Source organism: Coptis chinensis, chromosome 3 (assembly GCF_015680905.1).
Source record: "Coptis chinensis isolate HL-2020 chromosome 3, ASM1568090v1, whole genome shotgun sequence".
Classification (NCBI taxonomy): domain Eukaryota; kingdom Viridiplantae; phylum Streptophyta; class Magnoliopsida; order Ranunculales; family Ranunculaceae; genus Coptis; species Coptis chinensis.
In genome coordinates, this window is record NC_141458.1 from 105014923 (window position 1) to 105035244 (window position 20322).

The 20322-nt window shown below is 36.0% G+C and overlaps 2 protein-coding genes and 2 long non-coding RNA genes across 6 annotated transcripts in view; 2 read left to right on the forward strand and 2 right to left on the reverse strand.

Annotated features, from left to right (window-relative positions):
• Nucleotides 1-16217, reverse strand: part of LOC147512502 (uncharacterized) — a 28126-nt gene extending 11909 nt beyond the window's left edge. The window contains exon 1 of the long non-coding RNA XR_015214995.1: nt 13666-16217. This is a non-coding gene — a long non-coding RNA (uncharacterized LOC147512502). The remainder of the gene's footprint in view (nt 1-13665) is intronic.
• Nucleotides 448-2590, reverse strand: LOC147512505 (uncharacterized). Its single transcript, XR_015214994.1, has 2 exons — nt 2058-2590; nt 448-1211 (listed from the first exon to the last, which is right to left on the reverse strand). It is a non-coding gene; the product is annotated as an uncharacterized LOC147512505 (long non-coding RNA).
• On the forward strand, nt 7644-10133 carry LOC147512506 (uncharacterized). 3 transcript variants are annotated; one of them, XM_086595521.1, is made up of 5 exons: nt 7644-7886; nt 7983-8046; nt 8134-8277; nt 9491-9557; nt 9641-10133. In XM_086595521.1, the coding sequence occupies exons 1-5, from the start codon at nt 7709-7711 to the stop codon at nt 9956-9958; spliced, it is 771 nt and encodes a 256-aa protein (XP_086451647.1). In that variant the 5' UTR covers nt 7644-7708; the 3' UTR covers nt 9959-10133. The 3 variants fall into 3 exon arrangements, with proteins under 3 accessions (XP_086451647.1, XP_086451649.1, XP_086451648.1); XM_086595523.1 differs by having other exon boundaries at nt 7646-7886; nt 8138-8277; XM_086595522.1 differs by lacking the exon at nt 7983-8046 and having other exon boundaries at nt 7646-7886.
• Nucleotides 16218-16386: 169 nt separating the features above from the next.
• On the forward strand, nt 16387-17553 carry LOC147512507 (uncharacterized). The gene has a single exon (XM_086598735.1). It carries the CDS (start codon nt 16387-16389, stop codon nt 17551-17553), a length of 1167 nt encoding a protein of 388 aa, XP_086454861.1.
• Nucleotides 17554-20322: the final 2769 nt, after the last annotated feature.

Below are 20322 nucleotides of genomic sequence, written 5' to 3' on the forward strand. Positions count from 1 at the left end.
TAGACCAATCACTACCTTACTACCACCATAAACAATAATATTGGCATTGAGTCCATAGTTTTTTCTACCTAGTTCTCATGATCAATATACCCATAAGTCACCTAATAAAGAGAACTTACAAATTAAATCAAAATGCCCTTGATTCCTTTTAGTGTTGACTATTGAAAAGCCCCATTTCGAAATAAGTTCTTAAAAAAGCAAGACTTCCCACGGAATTATCTTTTTCTGGTTTAGTCACGGTGGCCTCTTTTCGCACTACTTGGGTGCCATGAAAACCAAATGAACTACAAAGATTTTCTGCCGTAAGCAATTGCCGTAAACAACAAACGGAAAACATAATTTTGCTACCCGCACCTTGAGTGTACGGCAGGTCTATTGAATAACTTATGGAGGGGTGCTTATACTATGGAAATCTTTAGAGGGGTGCCGATCCCATAAGTTGGAGAGTTAATTGAAACAAAGTTTGGTTGATAATACACACAAAATACTGTCTTTTCTTCAGTAGTCACTAGTCAGAAACACACCACCCAGCCACACACATGATTCGTGATCATGGCTGAGTAGACGAACCACACTTTCACAAAAATTACCTTTAATCTGGTCCTCATACCTTCAAAAATAAATGCCCAGCAGGAGGTCGCATCGTCTACAATAGCTACACCAGCTTCAAAACTTTGTGCGCCTCCCCCACCCCCTTAAAAAAAAATGAATAGCAATATATTCCAGAACATTATACAATGGCCATATATACATCATTTGTAAACGAACTTGTACTAGGGAAGTAGAAAGTGTGATTACTACTGTGCTGCAGGGAAGGTTACGGGATCATATGATTGCCAACAAACTTGCAGTATCAAACAATGAAGTCATCAATCGTCGCTGCAACACAGAGAACAACAGCTGAGGCAGCCCAAACACGTCAAGGCAGTGCAAAGTTGTGTGATAGCAATTGCACACTGATCATTCATCCGTGAACAAGTCCGAATGCAGCACATGCAACAGCAGCAATTTCCCAGCTTACTGCAACAACTTGAAGCCGCCTTTGCAAAGACTTCCCCCGCAAGCTCTGGCAATCGGGATTCCCCAAATCCTGGAGGAACATTATCAGCTGTCGCAACCAAGTTACCAAAGCCAATCCCCGTTCCTTTCAGAAATGTAATCTTGCGATCTTTAGATTCGACAAATTTCTGTAGGTCAACTTTGTTTGGAATCTGTTGCCATAAAATCGAGCATGAGAATCTCAATTACTGCTTTTTGGCATGGGTGCACCCAAGTTAATATCCAATACATTCATTCACTTAATATTTGAATAAAAATTTGGGGCCGCAACTCCATCTAAAGAAAGTAATCCAACAAGAACTTTTCTGGATAATCAAAAAAAGTAAAAAATAAAAAGTGGACAATTTTTCAGCACTGCAATTGAGTGTCTGCATGCTGAGGGGTCAGAGATTATTTATAAAAAAAAGGACTCCGAATGTGTGTGTGGTGGTGGTGGTGGTGGTGGTGGTGGTGGGGGCAATGTTGATTGACTTGATCAATCATACCCATTTTCACTAGCCAGACCTGACAATTTCTAATTCTGTGCTTCACATCACCTTCTTCCTCAATTGCAAGGGTTATTGAGATGAATATGATATCCATTTCAAGCCAAGGAACTCCATGATCTTGTAAGTAATGATAATTTAAGGAATCAAGTGTGTTAATTAGTATGCTTCCACATGGACTTGCTTTGGTTTGATGCAAGATTTTGGATGGAAAAGAAGGGAAATGGTCAGGATCATGATTCACTAGCCCAAAGTTCCCTAACAAATCTAGACAAAAACACGAAAAGGCGTAATTTACCATTCGAAAAGTGCACTTTGGTACAATGTACTATTCTTTGTACCAATTTATACAATGTACTATCTTAATTTGACCGATACAAAGACTCTAATTCCGGCCAAATTAGACTGCCGGAGTGATGATGTGTCAGGTGAAGAAAAAACCTTAAATTAAAACACCAAATTGTAAAAGGAGGTAAAATAAGATTTGAATACAATGAAAAGGTGAAAACTTACTTCAGATGACATGCCTTCGGGTATTGGTTCCCCGATCACAACGAAAATGACTACCCAAATCTTCACTTTCTCCATTCAGTGGTCTGAAAAGTCGTCACTTCCACAAGGCTTCAACCAACTCACTGCAATTCAATCATTGAAATTTTGGAGTTGTGAATTTCTTGACTTCACGCCAGAGGATTTGAAGCATCTCCCCATGCTCCAACTACTGGAAATTATTAATTGTCCAATTCTGGAAGAACGCTACAGAAAAAGAGAAAGCTGGACCACCAATTCCCACATTCCAAAGACCGAATTTAATTGGGGGGTTGAATTGATCCCAGAATAAACCAGTGACTTGTTCACCTGCAAAGAAGAATCATGCATCAGCCCAACCCCAACAGGCAATTGATTTTATGATTTTCAAAATCCCTCATTTCTCCAAACACCAACCAACACAATCCTCAAATCTCTCACTACTTCAAAAAAATTTAATGGCATGAGAATGGAGCCAAAAATAAATAAACCAACTTACAGAAACTAAACGCTGAATCTACTATCTATATACTAAAACAGAGACCTCTAATTGAGGATTTTCTCTTTCCTATGTGGCACTCTAATATGAGAGAGTTAGTTTTTTTTCTCTCCTATGTGGCACTATAATATGAAAGATAGTCTTTTTCTAATAATAGCTTCAATCTCACATACATAGAACCTCTTGGGAGAGTTTGAGTGTATTTCTAATTATTATATTTGGAGAGTTTGAGTGTATTTCCAATTCTTACATATTTGATCAAATAAAAAAAATTGCTAAAAAATAAGTGATTTGTAAAAGGTAATTTCCTATTATTAATCAAACACTTTTAGTGTTCCAATTCTTATATATTTGATCAAATAAAAAAAAAAAATAGGTAATTTGTAAAATTCCTTATTACAAATCATACAATTTTAGTGTCTATGATAAAACACCGACTTATTTCAAATATATTCTTAACACGGCCTCAAAACATAGTTAAAAACAATTATACAAAAAATAACATCACAAAATATATAATAGAAAATGTAAAAAAAAAATAACGGCAAAGCAATAATGACAAATATTTTTAAAAATTGCTAAAAAAATAGGTGATTTGTAAAAGTAATTTTCTATTACTTAATCAAACACTTTTAGTGTTCCAATTCTTATATATTTGATCAAATAAAAAAATTGCTAAAAAAATATGTAATTTGTATAAACTAATTCCTTACTACAAATCATACAATTTTAGTGTCTATGATAAAACACCGACTTATTTGAATATATCCTTAACATGGCCTCAAAACATAGTTAAAAACAATTATAAAAAAAAATAACATCACAAAAAATATATAATAGAAAAAAAAAAAAAAAAAAAAAAAAAAAAAAAAAAAAAAAAAAAAAGCAAAGCAATAATGAGAAATATTTTAAAAATATATATAATACTTAATGAAACTAACGTAAAAAAAACAATTAATGGGGAACCAAAAAACTGGATGCAAATGTATCGAATGACCTCAAATAGTATTTAACGGAAAATCGAACCTGGATGCAAATGCAAACATTCAACTAATCTTAAAAAGTAATTAATAGAAAATTGGAATATATATGGATACAACTGTATTAAACTAACCTCAAAGAATAATTAACGGAAAATCAAAACTTGGATGCAAATACATCAAACTAACATAAAAAATAATTGTAAAAATCGAAACCGGATGCAAATGCATTGAGCTAACCCTCAAAGATTAAATTAATAGAAAAAATCGAAATGGATGCAATTGCATTGAATTAACATCAAAGAAAAAATTAATTATTAATTGGAAACATGATGCAAATCGTGGAACTAATATTAAAAATAATTAATCGAAATCGAAACCGGATGGAAGCTATGACCGAACTAATCTCAAAAATAAACCTGGATGCAAATGCATTGAACTAACCTCAAGAAATAATTAATGGTAAAAATAGGAAACTGGATGCAAATTCATTGAACTAATCTCAAACAATAATTAATGAGAAATCGGAAACTAGATGCAAATGTAACTTTATCAAATAATAAACGAGAAATCGAACCTGGATGCAAATGCATTAAACTAGTCTCACATAATAATTAATGGGAAATCGAAACTGGATGCAAATGTATTGAACCCGACCTCAAAGAATAATGGGGGAATTGGAAATTAGATGCAAATGTATTGAACTAATAAAAAGAATAATTAACGAGAAATCGAACTGGATACAACCGCATTGAACCGATCTCAAAAATAAATAACGGAATTGGAAATTAGATGCAATCAGTATTGAACTAACCTCAAAATATAAATAACTGAAAAATCGAAACCGGATGCAAATACATTAAACTAACCTCAAAACATAGTTGGGTTATATATTGTGGGAATGTCGGTAAGTATAGTTTTGCATTTAAAATGATGTTTATCTTATCTCTTCCCGTATGATTGGGAACTCTTTGCTATTCAAGTAGCTACAATATATATGAACTTCACCTTATTAGGCAATCTCACAAAACTTCAATCAAACTTCTATTATTAAACAACAAAATGAAGTTGAAGGGTTTTATTAAAAGGTACATGAGTTATTTTTTTTTAATGGAGAATAAGGTTTTCACGTTATAAGAAATTTGGTTGAGTGATCAATGTAATATTAATATATAAAAGTTTTGTATATTTACAAATATTTTTCAAAATAATTAATATAACAACACCCGTTCGTAGATAATCTTTGAAGATTCTACATAGTAAGTCATGCATAATTTAAATAATAATTAATGGGAAATCGAACCGGTAATCTTCAATGATCCCACATAGTAAATCAAACATAATTGACTTTTTATGTCATGTTTGTAAAGGACACTCTGAGATGGATCAGTAGAAGTTGGTATTATACACCACATTGGATAATTAAAAGGAAATCGGAAATTGGATTCAAATGCATAACTGAGCTCAAAGAGTAATTAACGGGAAATTGGAAACTTTATGCAAATGCAATAAACTAAACTAAAAAAGTAATTAACTATAAATTGAAAACTGGGTGCAATTGCATTAAACTAACGTCAGATAATAACTAAAGGGAAATTAGAAATTGTATACAAATCCTTGAAAAATATTTAATGGGAAATCGGAAACGGTATGCAAATACATCAAACAAACCTCAGATAATAATTAATAGGCCGAGAAATCGGAAACTGAATGCAAATACATTGAACTAAACTCAAAAAATAATTAACATAAAATAAAAAACCGAATGCAACTGCATTAAACTAACCTCATAGAATAATTGGTGGGAAATCGGAAACTAAATGCAAATGCATTGAAATAATCTCAAAAAATAATTAACGGGAAATCAGAAACCAGATATAATTGCATCGAACTAACTTCAAAGCATAAATAATCAGAGACTAGATGCATATGTATTGAACTAACCTTAAAGAGTTATTAACGGGAAATCGAAAACTAGATCCAAATGCAATGAACTAATCTCAAAGACTAATTAACAAAACATTGAAAAATGGATGAAACTACACTGAACTAACATAAATGAATAATTATCGGGAAATTATAAATGTGATGTAACTGCATTGAACTAACCTCAAAAAATAATTAACGGAAATCGAAAACTTGATACAAATGTATTGAACTAACCTCAAAGAACAATTAACATAAATTCGGAAATTGGATGCAACTGCATTGAACTAACCTCAAAGAATAATTAACAAAAAACCAAAAACTAGATGCAATTGCATTAAACTAAAATAAGATATTAACTAATGGGAAATCAAAAATTGGATGCAAATGCATTGAAATATCCTCAAAAAATAGTTAACTGAAAATCGAAAGTCGAATGTAACTGCATCGCACTGACCTAAAAACATAAATGTCGGTTTTTTTAGCCTTCTCACATGAGTAATTACGAGTAATTAGAAACCCAAAATGAAAGTGAGTTTAAAAAAAAAGACTCTTACATGTATGCAAACTATATAGAAATTGTAAACTATCGAACTAACCTAGAAAAACAATTAACATGAAATCAGAAATTGGATGCAGATGTATTGAACTAACCTCAAAGAGTAATTAACGAGAGATTAGAACCTGGATGCAAATTCAATAAACTAATCTCAAATACTAATTAACGAAACATAAAAAACTGGATGCAAATCATCTTGAATTAACCTTAATGAATAAAGTAACGGATATCATAAAATGGATGCAATGCACCGAACTAACCTTAAATAATAATTGATGGGAAATTGGAAACTTGATGCTAATTGCATTGAACTAACCTCAATGAATAATTAATGAGAATTTGGAAACCTGGATGCAACGCACTACATTAAACTAATCTCAAAGAATAATTAATGAAAAATCATAAACTTGATGCAAATGCATTCAACTAATAACCCTAAAATATATTTGTATTATATGTAGGGGGAATAAATGTCTCGACAAATATAGTTTTGCATTTTAAGTAATGTTTATCATACTTCTTTTATTGTGATTGGGAATGCCTTGCTATTCAAGTAGCTTAAATATTATCTTCACCAAATTGGACATTCTCAAAAAACTTCAATCAAACTTCTATTGTTAAAACTAACAATGAAAAGAAGTCGATGAGTTTTATCAAAGTTTGATGCTTTCTTTTTATAGAGAATGGTGCAAGAAATTTAATTGAGTAATTAATATAATTTTCATATCTTATAGCTATGCATAGTTGCTAATATTTTTTAGAATAATTTAATATAACGGCACCCGTTCGTAGGACACGTTCATGTGATAAATCTTTTCAAGTGAGAGTGGTGTATTCTTTGAGAATATGGAAACAATCAATCTATTTTAGTGATTTGTACACATTAGTACGTAAGCTGAGCGGTGATGATTTACCGTTAAATCACCATAAATCTAATAAAACTATTATACAAGCTAGATCGAGTTTAAGATAATTCTATTTGAAAATTACGGATTAATATCCTAAACCACAAAGTGAATAGGCTATCTCAATTTGATCCCTTAGTTTCCAAGTACTTATATACCATAATCATCGCTTTCGGCTATCTCAATTTGATCCCTTAGTTTCCAAGTATTTATGCACTATAATCATTTTTCATTAACGTATTTGGTTTATTTTCAATAAAAATATATTTTGATTGAAAATTTTTTGCTAAATCACCATAAATCTAAAAAACTATTATACAATTTAGATCGAGTTTAAGATAATTTTATTTGAAAATTATGGATTAATATCCTAAACCATAAAGTGAAGATGCTTATCTCAATTTGATCTCTTAATTTCTAAGTACTTATGCACCATAATCACGCTTCATTAACATATTTCGATTTATTTTCAATAAAAATATATTCGATTCAAAATTTGTGTGAGACATTTTATAAAAGCACTTTCAAAGACAATAAAAATATTTAATAGATCGAGGCGTATGCCCGGGTCCAAAATCTAGTAGAAACTATAATAGAGTGAGACGCAATACTAGAAAAACAGTTTTGCTTTGGTTCATACAAGAACAGTAATTGTCGGACAATACCAAAAGAGTCGTTCGACATAAACGGAACTTGTACTCTATTAAAAGTGGAGCCAAAAACTAATAAATCATTTGATTTACCACCGTTTTCGTGATAAATTTTGCATGGGGGAGCTGAGTAAATTTTGCCGCGCCCAAAATAACACATTAATTTGCCACCGAAAAAAAAAAAATTGCCGCACCAAAAAAAAACCCGATAACATCTCTCAAACCCAACTTCTTCAAAATCCAACCAGTGAGTTGCGATTTTTTCAAGGAAGAAATCACTTCCTATCCTTAACAGGTTCGTTCCTCTCTCTTCCTCTCCTTGTTCCTTGAAATAAGTATAAAATCCAACAGCTCAAAAACTATTGTTTTGCAATTGGAGCTGGTTTGAAAGGTGGTCTAGCTGTTTTTTCTATTCTTGCTAGATTGAAAAGTCGAAGGAATTTTTCTTCTGTGAGGTAATTAGATGTTGGGCATTTGACTTTTATTTAGTTTTGGTATAAAGTTTGTTTTTTTTTAAGTAATTTTGATGTTTTTGTGTTTAGGAAGAGAGTGGGAATGCTTTCAAATGGCGAAGCTGTTGTTGTGGCTTGTAAAGAGACATTGAGATATGGTCTTTTTCTTGGAAGTTTTGCGGGTACATTTGTTTCTGTTGATGAATGTATTGCTGCTTTGGGTGGACATAGAAGGTATGTTTTCTCGTCTTATTGTTGTTATTTATTAGATTGAGTTTTAAGAGGTTGTAGTGTGAATTGGAGTGAAATGATGTTAGGCAAAAGATATACTGATGAAAGAGGATATTCCATCTGAGCTCCCAGAAATACCAGCATAAAGAAACTTTTTTGGACTGAATTCATCCTGTTTAAGAACTGCTCTAAGAGAACACCATTAAACTCTCGTAGGTCATAGCACTTGCAACTGATCAGCAATTTAAGCTTACTCTTCAGTTTAATGGTCTCCATCCATCTTGAATGTTTACAAGGGTCACAGTGGAGAAACTTTCATAAGAGGCTGTCTAATAGTTTTAGCCTCTATACTTTCAAGCGTATAGACTGCTTTCGGTGATAGAATGTCCACTCTTTGAAGAGAAAAATAGTGTAAATCAAAATAATATATTTAAAGCATTTTGCATAAAATGATCGTCAATTTTCTCCGTCTATCCTCTGAGAACAGTGACAGCATTAGATTTCTTGGAAGGCTCAAGCATGCTCACTTTTGATTTTGTTTGTATGGTTCTGGTGTTTTTGTTTTCACGCCTACTTTGTTTTTGTCACTGTTCTTGTATCATGTGGCACTTTATCACTGGTAGTTAAGTTTGAAGGGGGATTCTCATACTGGTTCTTATACTATATTTATCAACTGCATGTGGAAAAAGTCTTAACATGTGATACTTAATCAGACTGGACCTTGATGTGCAAGTGTGATCATTCATACATGCAGTCTGGAAGAGTTGTTCTAAAAGTCCAGCCTGGTCACTTGATTGTTCAGCACAATAAGAACAAATTTCTTGAAACTTCTTAGCTGATGTTTCTTCAATCATCTTTGACCATCGTTATAGACGACCCTTGATCTTCTATTTCACAAGTTTTATGTATTCATGTTTGGCTTTCATAAAGTATATTTGTGGTGCCTTGTACATCTTTTATGAAGTTCTTTCTGTTCAACACCATGCAGGCCTTACACAATTTTGGGAAAGGATCTTCTTGGTACTGCCAGATCAAGAATGGTCAAGCCTTGAGAAGTTGGCCCCAAGGTCTTCGGTTCGAATTCCAACTTCACCGGGGAAAAAAGAATGGGATTGAAGGGGTTAGGAAATGAAATCTATCTGTCAAAAAATGAAAAATAAAATAAAAAAGTTGTTCATCTATCGTTGCTGACGAAGCCTTTTTATTTGTTATTCAGAATGTGGACTTGCGTACTGTTCAGAATATTTAAACAGTGCAGCATTCCTCCAGTTGCAATGGGAATGGTATTGTTTTGATATAGTAAATTTTTGTTTTAATTGGCGATATAGTATACGAATTTGTTACCAATAATACTTGTTTTTAACAGTTTCCGACGTGCCTGGCCCCTGCAATTGAGAAAAAGAGCAGGAGAATTGAGATATCATTGTACTGTTTTGCTCATGCTATCGAGAGCTTTTTCACATGCATGGCTGATGTTGGCTTGTTGCCAGAATCCAATAAGCTAAAAAGAGCGGCTGTTATTGTATTCAGCTTATCAACAGCCATCATCATGCACTGCTATGCAAGGGAGACAGAGGTGTTCCGCTCAAAGTATTTGAATGTTCTAGATTGGGTTTTTGGTGTTCCTCCGTCTACTGGTGACACTCCTCGCGCAAGCATGGTTGAAACGTCCAAGCAATTTTAAAGAAGTCATGAAGTGATTATTTAATCTTTATTTGTACAGTCCATTGTAACTTAGAAACTCTTTTAACCTTGCATTTGAATTCCAGTATGTATGTGCTTCCTCTTTGATGAGGCAGTATAAAATTTTTGTTTGCTCTTTGTTGATGCAATTGGAACTCCAGATCCTGTTGAAATAATTTCTGAAGGCATGATTTTAGTAGACGGTGATCAATCTTTCAGGTAAATTGAGACCGTCGATCCCAATCAGCAGTCTAATTAACCAATAGAAGCTGTCATTTACATGCATCAAACTATTGCTTCCTAGTACTGCAAATCTCTAGTAGCAAAATTCTGTAATGCAGATTGTAAATGTGAACCTTTCAACGGGACAACACAACAGTCTAGGGGCAATATTTGGTTCCACGTCCATCGGTTCAAGGCAGTCCTAAAATTATGAATGGAAGACAACCAATTTCGTTTTCATATTCCAATCCAAAATTCAAACACGTCTTCTCAAATCAATTTTACCACTCCACGCAACATTTGTTTCATACAATACCTCATCTCAAATGGTGATTACTGATTAATATAGGAAGTTGGTCTTTGTATTTTATTTATTTGTTTGAGAGGTGCACAATTGCGTGTAATGGATTCAAGAAATGGGAGGAAGAAGCGTTTGAATTTCGGTAACGACAAACTGGACAAGTCGTATGTGAAGCTAACCAAGCATCAATACATTCATGATGAAATACATGATCACATTTCGGTAACAATCTAAGCCTTTCATCATCTTCGAATTCATCTTCGAATTCATTTAAACAAACTGTATACTCGAGAGCACCTTTGCCGAATTTTAGACCTTTCACTACTGAGTACATGAATGTTGGAAACTTTTCAATTATGGTTTAGAAAAATACTAGAAATTAGGAACGATTAATTTTGTAATGTTGGAGACATGGGTAGTATGCGTATATACCTTTGATTTAAAGTGTTGAAACTATCCCATTACATGAACCAATCACTTTGGATTTGGAAGCTTCAAAAGGAGATTCAACTGGAACTTTGACTTTAAACGTTTTATCAAATCCATCTACGCAGCTAACTTGGGTCTTGCATACGAGGGTAGTAGCTAAGAGATTAACATCGTGTCTTTCAATGGAACCATATACAAATAAAATAAATTTACAAATAAGAGTAGCTATAATTTTTAAATCTTAAATATTTTAAAAGCACAAAAAATGAAAAAATGAAATATTTGCCGCGGCAAATTTGGACAATCAAACCGCAACAAATGGTTTCAAATCAGGACAAATGATATTTACCACAGTATTATCAAACAATGACAAATTTAAATTGGGAATATCAATCAGGACAAGTTATTTGCAATTGTCACATAGCAAATTTACCGGTGGCAAATGGTGACAAAATTTGCATTTGACACAGCTCTTATCAAACATAGCCTTAGTTGGTTCTGGCGTAATGTGAATTTCATGCTTTATTTATATTCTCATACTTGACAAAAACGATAACTTTAAAGATGGTTTACATATTGGATATTCCTATCTTTCTATTTAAATGTTTGCCTAGCCAATGTTTAGTTGACACGGGGTCTCTGTCCCACTGTTAGTGTTTGGTGGACCAGTAGTAACTGAAGGAGGAAGAGTGGTTAGTGTGCCACAATAGGAATACCCATTACATTATCGCTCGAACAATCGATTGACCACAATTTTTTTGTTGAGCACAACTTCACATAGGCACGTAACTGCATAATGGGAACAAATTGATACTGATTAGGAATCCAAGACTGATAATAAGGGGAATAAGCTTGATACATCAGTTGTTGTTGATAGAAATTAGACATGCGTGAAAATTATGAGAAGGCGCCATTAATGGTGGTTTCGCTTGTGATGGCTGAACTCTAAACCAAAGGAGGACTAACCTAATCAGAAATCCTAGAATTTTGTTGTTGGGCTGCTAGAATTGCATTCAATGGTTTTTGCGTTGCTTCAAATTTAGCATTCTAACCCTGAACGTTTTTTTTTTAAATTTAGATCTCTGGCTTCTTTATATATGACATATAAATTGAAACTTTACTCTAAAAAAATGAAAAATCAAATCTCTGACCTAAAAAATATTGAATATTTTATTTTTATTTTTACCTCCGATACCAAAAACAAATAAAAAAAACCCTAAAAGTCTTGTAATTTTGTCTTAAGCATTCATAAGCATCAATTACTATGAACCCTAATTACAAGGCCTTATTTATACGAGTTAACACCAAAGCAAACCAATTAAGACATGCGACATGACAAATAACTAAATAAAATAAACCAACTAAAAGAAAATGGATGCTTTATGCAACCCACCCATGGGCTTGTCTCAAACTCGATGTCCTCATAAATAAGTTTTGTCAGACTTCTCTTATTGAGAGTTTTCTATCTAACAAATGGAGTGTAAAGTCCTGCTATTATAAACTTTTTCTCCCATTAAGTAGTTAGATTTGTACTTAGTTTCAGACCTAAAACAAACGACACCTTGGTAAATAAAGGGATGTACTTGGTATTAGTAAAAATGTCACTCCACCTACCAGATGTTGGTTTTGAGTTTGCTGCGGCAGCAGTATTGGATACACTTATTTTTCGGTGGTGTTGTTTAGAAACTAAGTTACATTTGCCACTGATGTGTGTGTCTATTTCCGACACGAATATTGTGGGGTTTTTCTGAGTATCCCACAATTCTCTACTGGATCATGTGATGCAGGACTAGAGGGTTGTGGTCTGTAAAAGAGAAGAGATGATAATGTTGCTTGGGTTGAACCAATGTACTAAAACATGTAGGATTGCCTATGTATCTCCCCAATTGTAGAAGAATCAAACCCTAAAACGTGTAGTTTATCGAGGTGGATCTCTCTCTTTTTTATAGGAGAGAGCTAAGAATCCTAGGATTAGGGTTTACCTCGCTTAAAGCGAGTTACTTCCCTTCCTAGGACTCAGTTTCCTATTAAGAATCCACTCTCGTTGGAAGTCTGGATCTGGACAGCATCCTCCCCGAGTTTCCTCTTTAATCGGGCCAACCCTTCTTTAAATAGAACGTTATCCTTAAGAGACAATCCTCAGGATATGTTTCAAAGTTTCCTTCTTTATGATCGAGAACCACTCTCCCATGTTTCCTTCAGTTCAGGAACTATCTAAATCAGTTCCTAATAACTTGGAGAACACTTTATTTTATTTATTAATCAATTATCCTTTAGCAAAAAAAAACATTCTGGCAACACACTCAGATTCTTACACTCTCAAATTCTTAGAGATTGAAGAGTAGTTATGTGTTGTACACCCTCCCAAGCCAAATCTTTCAAATTCTAGATTCCAAAGGTAATGAGGAGCTGAAAGCCAACCACTGAAACTTCCAAACAGAGTAAGTATTAGAGTCTTGAGGCCCGTTACCATTGATCCGGATATAATCCTCATGAGGCCCGAGATTTTCAAGCCTTCGTGGGAAGAATTTTCAGGATCTTGCAGGCTTTAATGACCAAAGTCCGGAGACAAGTAAGGTTCTGCAGCGGTGCTTCTGGAAGACAATCCACTTCATTGCATCTCTCCACTGCTAATTCCTCAATAGACAAAGGCAAGTAGAGAGTGGATGCGCATGTACTGACAACCATCCTTCCACGTTAGGCATGCGATAGAGCGAGAGAGAAATCAACTTTGAAAGTGTCCTCGAACTGGGTACCTTTGAATCTGAAACTCTTGTATGTTCGTATGTGGATGAAGTCCTTCTAACACCTCCCTGCTGATATTTTCATGCAAAGGATCACGGCCACCTTGATCATCACCACCTGACCACCACACATTTAGCTTCTCAATCCTCTTTTTATCATTGATCATTCAGCATCCTTTTGATTGCAGACATGCCCAAGCCCTTTTATCGTTAATTCTCCTTTAATCTGGTTTTGTCTTTCCAGCTCTTGGATACGAGCAGTCGAGCACACTCTGTACTTGAGCACTTGAGGCCCACGAATGTGTGAGGGCCTCATTTTAAAGGCTTTTTCGGCCCATGGGCCGGGTCGGGGCGGCCGGGCTTGAGGGCCAAATTGAGATAACAACGAACCTAGGCGGCTTTGCCCTTGCATTTACAAATTGGGTATCTTCTCTTTCTGTTGTTTTTCTTCTGATTGTGAAATACATTACCTGATAACTTATCGCTATGGCTCATGCAGTGATCTCTGGTGCGTTGGAGCAACTGCGTTCTATCCTCCAAACAGAGGTAAATCTATTGGCCGGTGTACGTAATGAAAGCGAAAAGCTCGCTGATACACTCTCTCTTATCCTAGGAGTGCTTGAGGATGCAGAGGAAAAGCAAGTCAAAAGCGGAATAGTGAAGGTTTGGTTAGAACAAATCACACGCATCTCCTATGTTGCTGACGATGTATTGGACGAGTGGAAAACCGAAATTCTTAACTCACAGATCCAATTACTTGATGACGACGATGTTCCTGTCAGTGAGAAGGTTTGGTCCTGCTTGTTTTCTCTATTTTCTTGTTTAAAAAGTGTTAATAATGTACGCATTGATTTTGGTAGTAAGGTGATTGACATAAACGAAAGACTAGATCGGACTGTCAAAGATATAGCTCTACTTAATCTCACCGAAAGGCAAAGTCGTGAAGAACCTCGACCAGTAACGAGCTCTATTGTTGATGATTCTGAGATCTATGGCCGTGTTGATGATATATATAGTATAGTAAGCGTGTTACTAAGTGAGACTAGTCATCATAATTCACATGTTCCACTCATCTCCATAGTTGGTACAGCGGGTTTCGGCAAGACGACACTTGTGCAAGTAATCCTCAAAGATAGGCAAGTGATGAACAACTTTGAAAAGTTGATGTGGGTTTGTGTCTCGAAGCCTTTTGATCTTGAAAGGGTGGCCAAATCCATTATTCAACAAGCTACTGGTAATGTACCTAGTATTGTAGGGTGGCAAGATCTGCATGAACGTTTGTCTGAATCCGTACAAAGAAAGAAGTTCCTTCTTGTGCTAGATGACGTATGGACCTATGATCCAGAGATTTGGAGAAAATTGAAGGTCTCACTAAAAGGTGGTGCACATGGAAGCAGAATAATAATTACTACTCGAGATGAGAACATTGCAAAGAGGATGACCTCCACCTATATACATAGGCTTGGGCAATTGTCTGATGAAGAGTGTTGGTCATTCTTTAAACATATAGCTCTCAGGGAAATACAAGACAACCGCAAAAAGTTTGAAGAAATCGGAAAAAAAATTGCCTGGAAGTGTAAGGGTGTCCCTCTAGCGGTAAAAATTATCGCAAGTCTTATGTGCCTTAAAGGATCCATACTAGAATGGGAAGATGTATTGGCAAGTGACATATGGGAAGTAATGTCGGAAGATGAGCATGGTTTCTTACCTTCTCTTTTATTAAGTTATTATGCATTGCCTCCACATTTGAAGCGATGCTTTTCTTATTGTGCTATCTTTCAAGAAGATGCAGAAATAGATAAAGATGAATTGGTCAAGCTTTGGATGGCGCAAGGGTTTATTAGCTATGATAGCTCAAAAGATCTAGAGAAAATTGGTACATACTATTTCAATGATCTCGCGATGCGCTCTTTGTTCCAAAATTTTAAAAAAGACAGTGAAAACATCATTGGTTGCAAAATGCATGACCTTGTGCATGATTTTGCCCGGCATCTCGCAAAGAGTGAATCCTCTATTTTTATGGAGAATGATAGAGAGGTTGGTAACATCAGGTTGCGTCATTTTGGTGTAGCAAATGCGGTGTATACTACTTCACGTCTTAAGTTGGTTATGTGTCAGATGACATGCCTTCGGGTATTGGACTTGCGTGGCACTTTTTTTAGAGAACTTCCAGATGAGGTGGACAGATTGTTACATCTGAGACACCTCAACTTGTCTAACATGCGGCTGATGAAGGAGTTACCTGAAACAGTATGTAATCTATTTAATTTACAGACGTTGAACTTAAACGGGTGTAATTATCTCAGGAAACTACCTGAAGGAATTGGGAAATTACTTAATCTTAGACATCTCGAACTTGAAGGAACTGATCAGTTGAGTTATTTCCCGCGGGGTCTAGAGCGATTGAGTTCTCTTAGAACATTAAGTACAATCATATTTGATAGTGGTGGTGGAAAAGGATGCCAAATTGGAGAGTTAAAACTTCTAGACCATCTCCAAGGAAAACTAAGAATAGAGGGATTGCAACAAGGGATGGACTCAAAAGTGGCAGAACTAAAGAAAAAAGAAAAGCTCCGGTCCTTGGATTTGTGGTTTTCTAAAGAAAGACATGATGCTGCAAGAGAAGAAAACATAAAAAAGATAGAGTGTGTTTTGGATGGTCTACAGCCGCATGCAAACTTGGTAGAGTTGTATGTAAGAAATTACGAAGGGAATAAATTCCCTTCGTGGATGATGTCAAGCAATACAGCTTTACCCAATCTGGTGTTACTGGAACTGAGTTGCTGCAATCAATGCTCGGAATTGCCTACTTTGGGGAGACTGCAATACCTTGAATTCCTTATTTTATCGGAGCTGGACTCAGTGAAATGCATCGGATGTGAGTTTTATGGACTGGGAAGTACTGATGGTACTAGTACTGGTGGTGAAGATTTAGTACAATCGGTAGTAGCGTTCCCGAAGTTACATACGCTTACGATTAAGAATATGAATGAGTGCGAGGAGTGGCATTTACCGATCCAAAGAGGCGTGGAGATTTTTCCAAAACTTCGCAGATTGGTTGTCAATAATTTCATGAAGTTGCAAATGTTACCACCAGGTCTCGGAAAGCTAAAATCTCTAGAAGAACTTTATCTACTAGGAGTGAAATTTCAGGGCCTTAAGCTTTTCCAAATTATTACCAGGAACAGTAATGATGATAATGTTACTCTTAGCGCTCAAGAAGAAGGTGGAGAATCAGCTCCTCCAGTTACAGTGTTCCCAGTATTGAAGGAACTTAAATTGTCCGACATGCCGGAGTGGGAGGAGCAGGAGGTTGAAATAAAGCTTCCAATAAGAATAGATGATGATGATGATGAAGAAGAAGAAGAAGGTTTCATCATGCCCTGTCTTCGCGAACTGCAGATCAATTCTTGCCCTAAGTTGAAGGTGGTGCCGCACTACTTGTTTTCTCCCTCACTCAGAAGTCTAGAGATAACTAATTGTCCACAACTGACGGGGAGGCAACCTTGCCTTCCTCACCTCCTTGAAGAGCTAGAATTATTGGGGGATACAGGTATTTTTTCAAAGTCAATAGTGCCGCTAATCAGTGGAGTGGGTTCCCCCAATCACAACGAAAATAACTACTCAAATCTTCACTCTTTGTCCATCATGGGTTCTTACCAATCGTCACTTCCCCAAGGCTTCAACCAACTCATTGCAATTCAAACATTGGAATTTGCTGATTGTGAATTCCTTGACTTCGCGCCAAAAGATTTGAAGCATCTCCCCATGCTTCAACTACTGAAAATTCGTGATTGTCCAATTCTGGAAGAACGTTGTAGAAAAAGAGAAAGCTGGACCATCAATTCCCACATTCCAAAGATCTTCCTTAATTGGGACGGTGACTTCATCCCAGAATAACCGATTGATCAGTAATCCAGTGCCTAGTGACTTGTTCACCAGACAATCATGCATAATGATCAACCCAACCCGCCCCAACAGGTAATATCGGTCTTAAGATTTTCAAATTCCCATGTTGTTGCCAATTCTTTAATATACAAGCAATATGTGGCTAACCAAAACTTTGTTGTTCCACTTGACAGCCAGATTTTGCTTTGGAGCCATAAAGAGAGTACGTGTTCATAGAGCTTTTGAAAGAGCAATTTTACTAGACACCCTTGAAAAGAGTAGTGTCGTTATTGCAGTTATGTACTCTTTGTTAACTACTAGCCTTTGGGCCTTGTTAAGTTAGAGCTGATGTTATTTTTTTTTCTCAGTTCGATACCCCCTCAGGAGCACGTGCATGAAGAACATTAGCGAAAGAAAATCCTCATGGAGTTCCCCATGATCGTTCTAGTGACTTTGGGTAGATGTCCATGCTTAGCTAGCAAAGATCTTGATGGCGGCCGACCTTCAGCCCAGAAACTGCTTAGACCCGATGACAGCTTTTTGATTAATTACAAACCGAAGTGCACACAGCACATTTCAGTAGTTTGGCAGAAACCGGTACGGTATAGCTTAAAACATGCATGTCGCTTGATGGTCTTCCAGCTAGATACAAGGATTTGTGCTGCGTACTCCAGTGCATCTAAGATTCGTAAATTGGTAGGGAGTTTGTTTTAACTTTTAACTGCGGTCCGTACAATCTATTTTTGAGTATTATGATATTTTTGCAACCAAAACGTCTTCTAATCATTAACATATCATCCTCCTTGTCCTTCAGCTTTTACAAAAAAAAATGTAGTAGTAGGCATTGTATACTAATATCGTTTAAGGCTTACTGTTAACAAATTTGACGAAAGAGGTGCAGTTATTGTCGAACACTTCCCCGGTGCATAAGAGCATCTTTAGCAGTGATATCAACTTAACATCAAAACACCAAATTCTCAAGAATTTGGTGTTTTTTCAACTTCAGGAGAACTACATGTTGATGAAAACACAAAAAAAACACCAAACCAAACACCAAATCGACCAATATTTGGTTCCAGGTTTGGTGCTGTATCAAATCACTTCACGCGGTTTTGCCAAAACCGCACGGTTTTTCCAACACCGCGTGGGCTTGGGTTGCTAAATGGGTTTCTATGGCGCGGTTTTGGCAAAACCGCGTGGGCTTGGGCTTCAATGGGCGACCGCGTGCGTTTTTTCTGAAAATTAGAACTATGGTGCATAGAACTTGAAAAATTATGAGTTGTGCATAGAAGTTAAGAAATTAACAATTGTGCAATTGAAGAAATTAAGAATTGTAATTCAAAATCGAAAAAATTAAAGAAATTAAAAACTTATGATTATGATTATGATTATGCAGTCTAAAATCTATGATTATGATATAATCATATAATATCCAAAATAATCCAAAACCTATCATATTACATCAAATTTATTTAGCTCTCTTCTTACGCCCTTTACCACTCGATCCCTCTCCTCTATCTATTTGGACGTTCCGAAGCTGCTCCTCTAAGTTCCTAATCTGAGAATTATGATATTCTCTCAGATGCAAGACGGAGGTTAACTACTTCACTGAAGTTCTTTATATCCCCGATGTTCTTTGCGTGTACACTTGCCGCGATATCCTCATATGCTTTCGAAGTCTCGCCATACGACGACACCGAGATTGCCGATATGTCTGAGAATATGCCTCCTCTCTTTCTTGACTATAATGATACAGGGCAGTCCTCATCCCATCAAACATAAGAACCTGGTTCTCATATCTTTCTAGAACCTCAGCCTAAAAATCCAAGAAAATACAGTGTGAGTATATATTATATATATAATGAAGAAGATAAATAAAACAATTAAACTCACCATGGTATACTGATCAATATGCGGCTCTAACTCAGAGAAACGAGTATGAGGCACCTCAGGAATGGAAATATAAGTAGGCTCCCCATCAGGTCTACACACGGCAAACATCTAAGGATTACTGGCAGACACAGGAGATGGCTGATATGCATTCAGAGGTTGTGGGTTGTAAACAGTCGCGGGCGGATGAGGAATACGTAGCTCACGCCTCATCCCTTCCAGCCCACAAACTTCGAAGTTGCTAGCCCGACCAACAGAGACAACAACGGACCCATGGAGACACCGGTTCCACCATCTATAATAATCGATCATCACCGCTTCAATAACAAAAGAAGACGATCCGCCAAGGACCACCACTGACATGAACGTCATGAACTTGAATTCTACCCCACAACTTTGCATCACTAACATCGGCATGGGAGCACATGGAACTCCATAACGCCCGGTCATCCGCTTCCAACATCCGCCGCCACAGCATTCAAACCCCCGACACCACGCGGCAAAAATAACTCTCGTGACGTGACAACACACAAGCATGCCGCATAACCGATCGGATCCAAAGGTAGTAGACAAACGCCAAGGTTTTCACTCAATAGATGACAATGATCTAATATCAACTGGAAAGCACGAGCCATACAGATATTATTCATAATCTTCCCTCTGTTACGAGTAAAGTGAAGCCCCGACCAACTAGCAAATCTAGGTATAGTATCAAAGAATCATGTCTATGTTAGGACAAAGACATCGAAAAGTACTCATAAAACCAAATCTCTAAAAGTCCCGTGAATCCGCTAATCGAGGACTTCTACTTCAATGTCTCGGAAGCTTTATCTAACGCCGATATCAATATCAATATTATAATCGAGCTACCCGTGTCATAATCTCTCATAG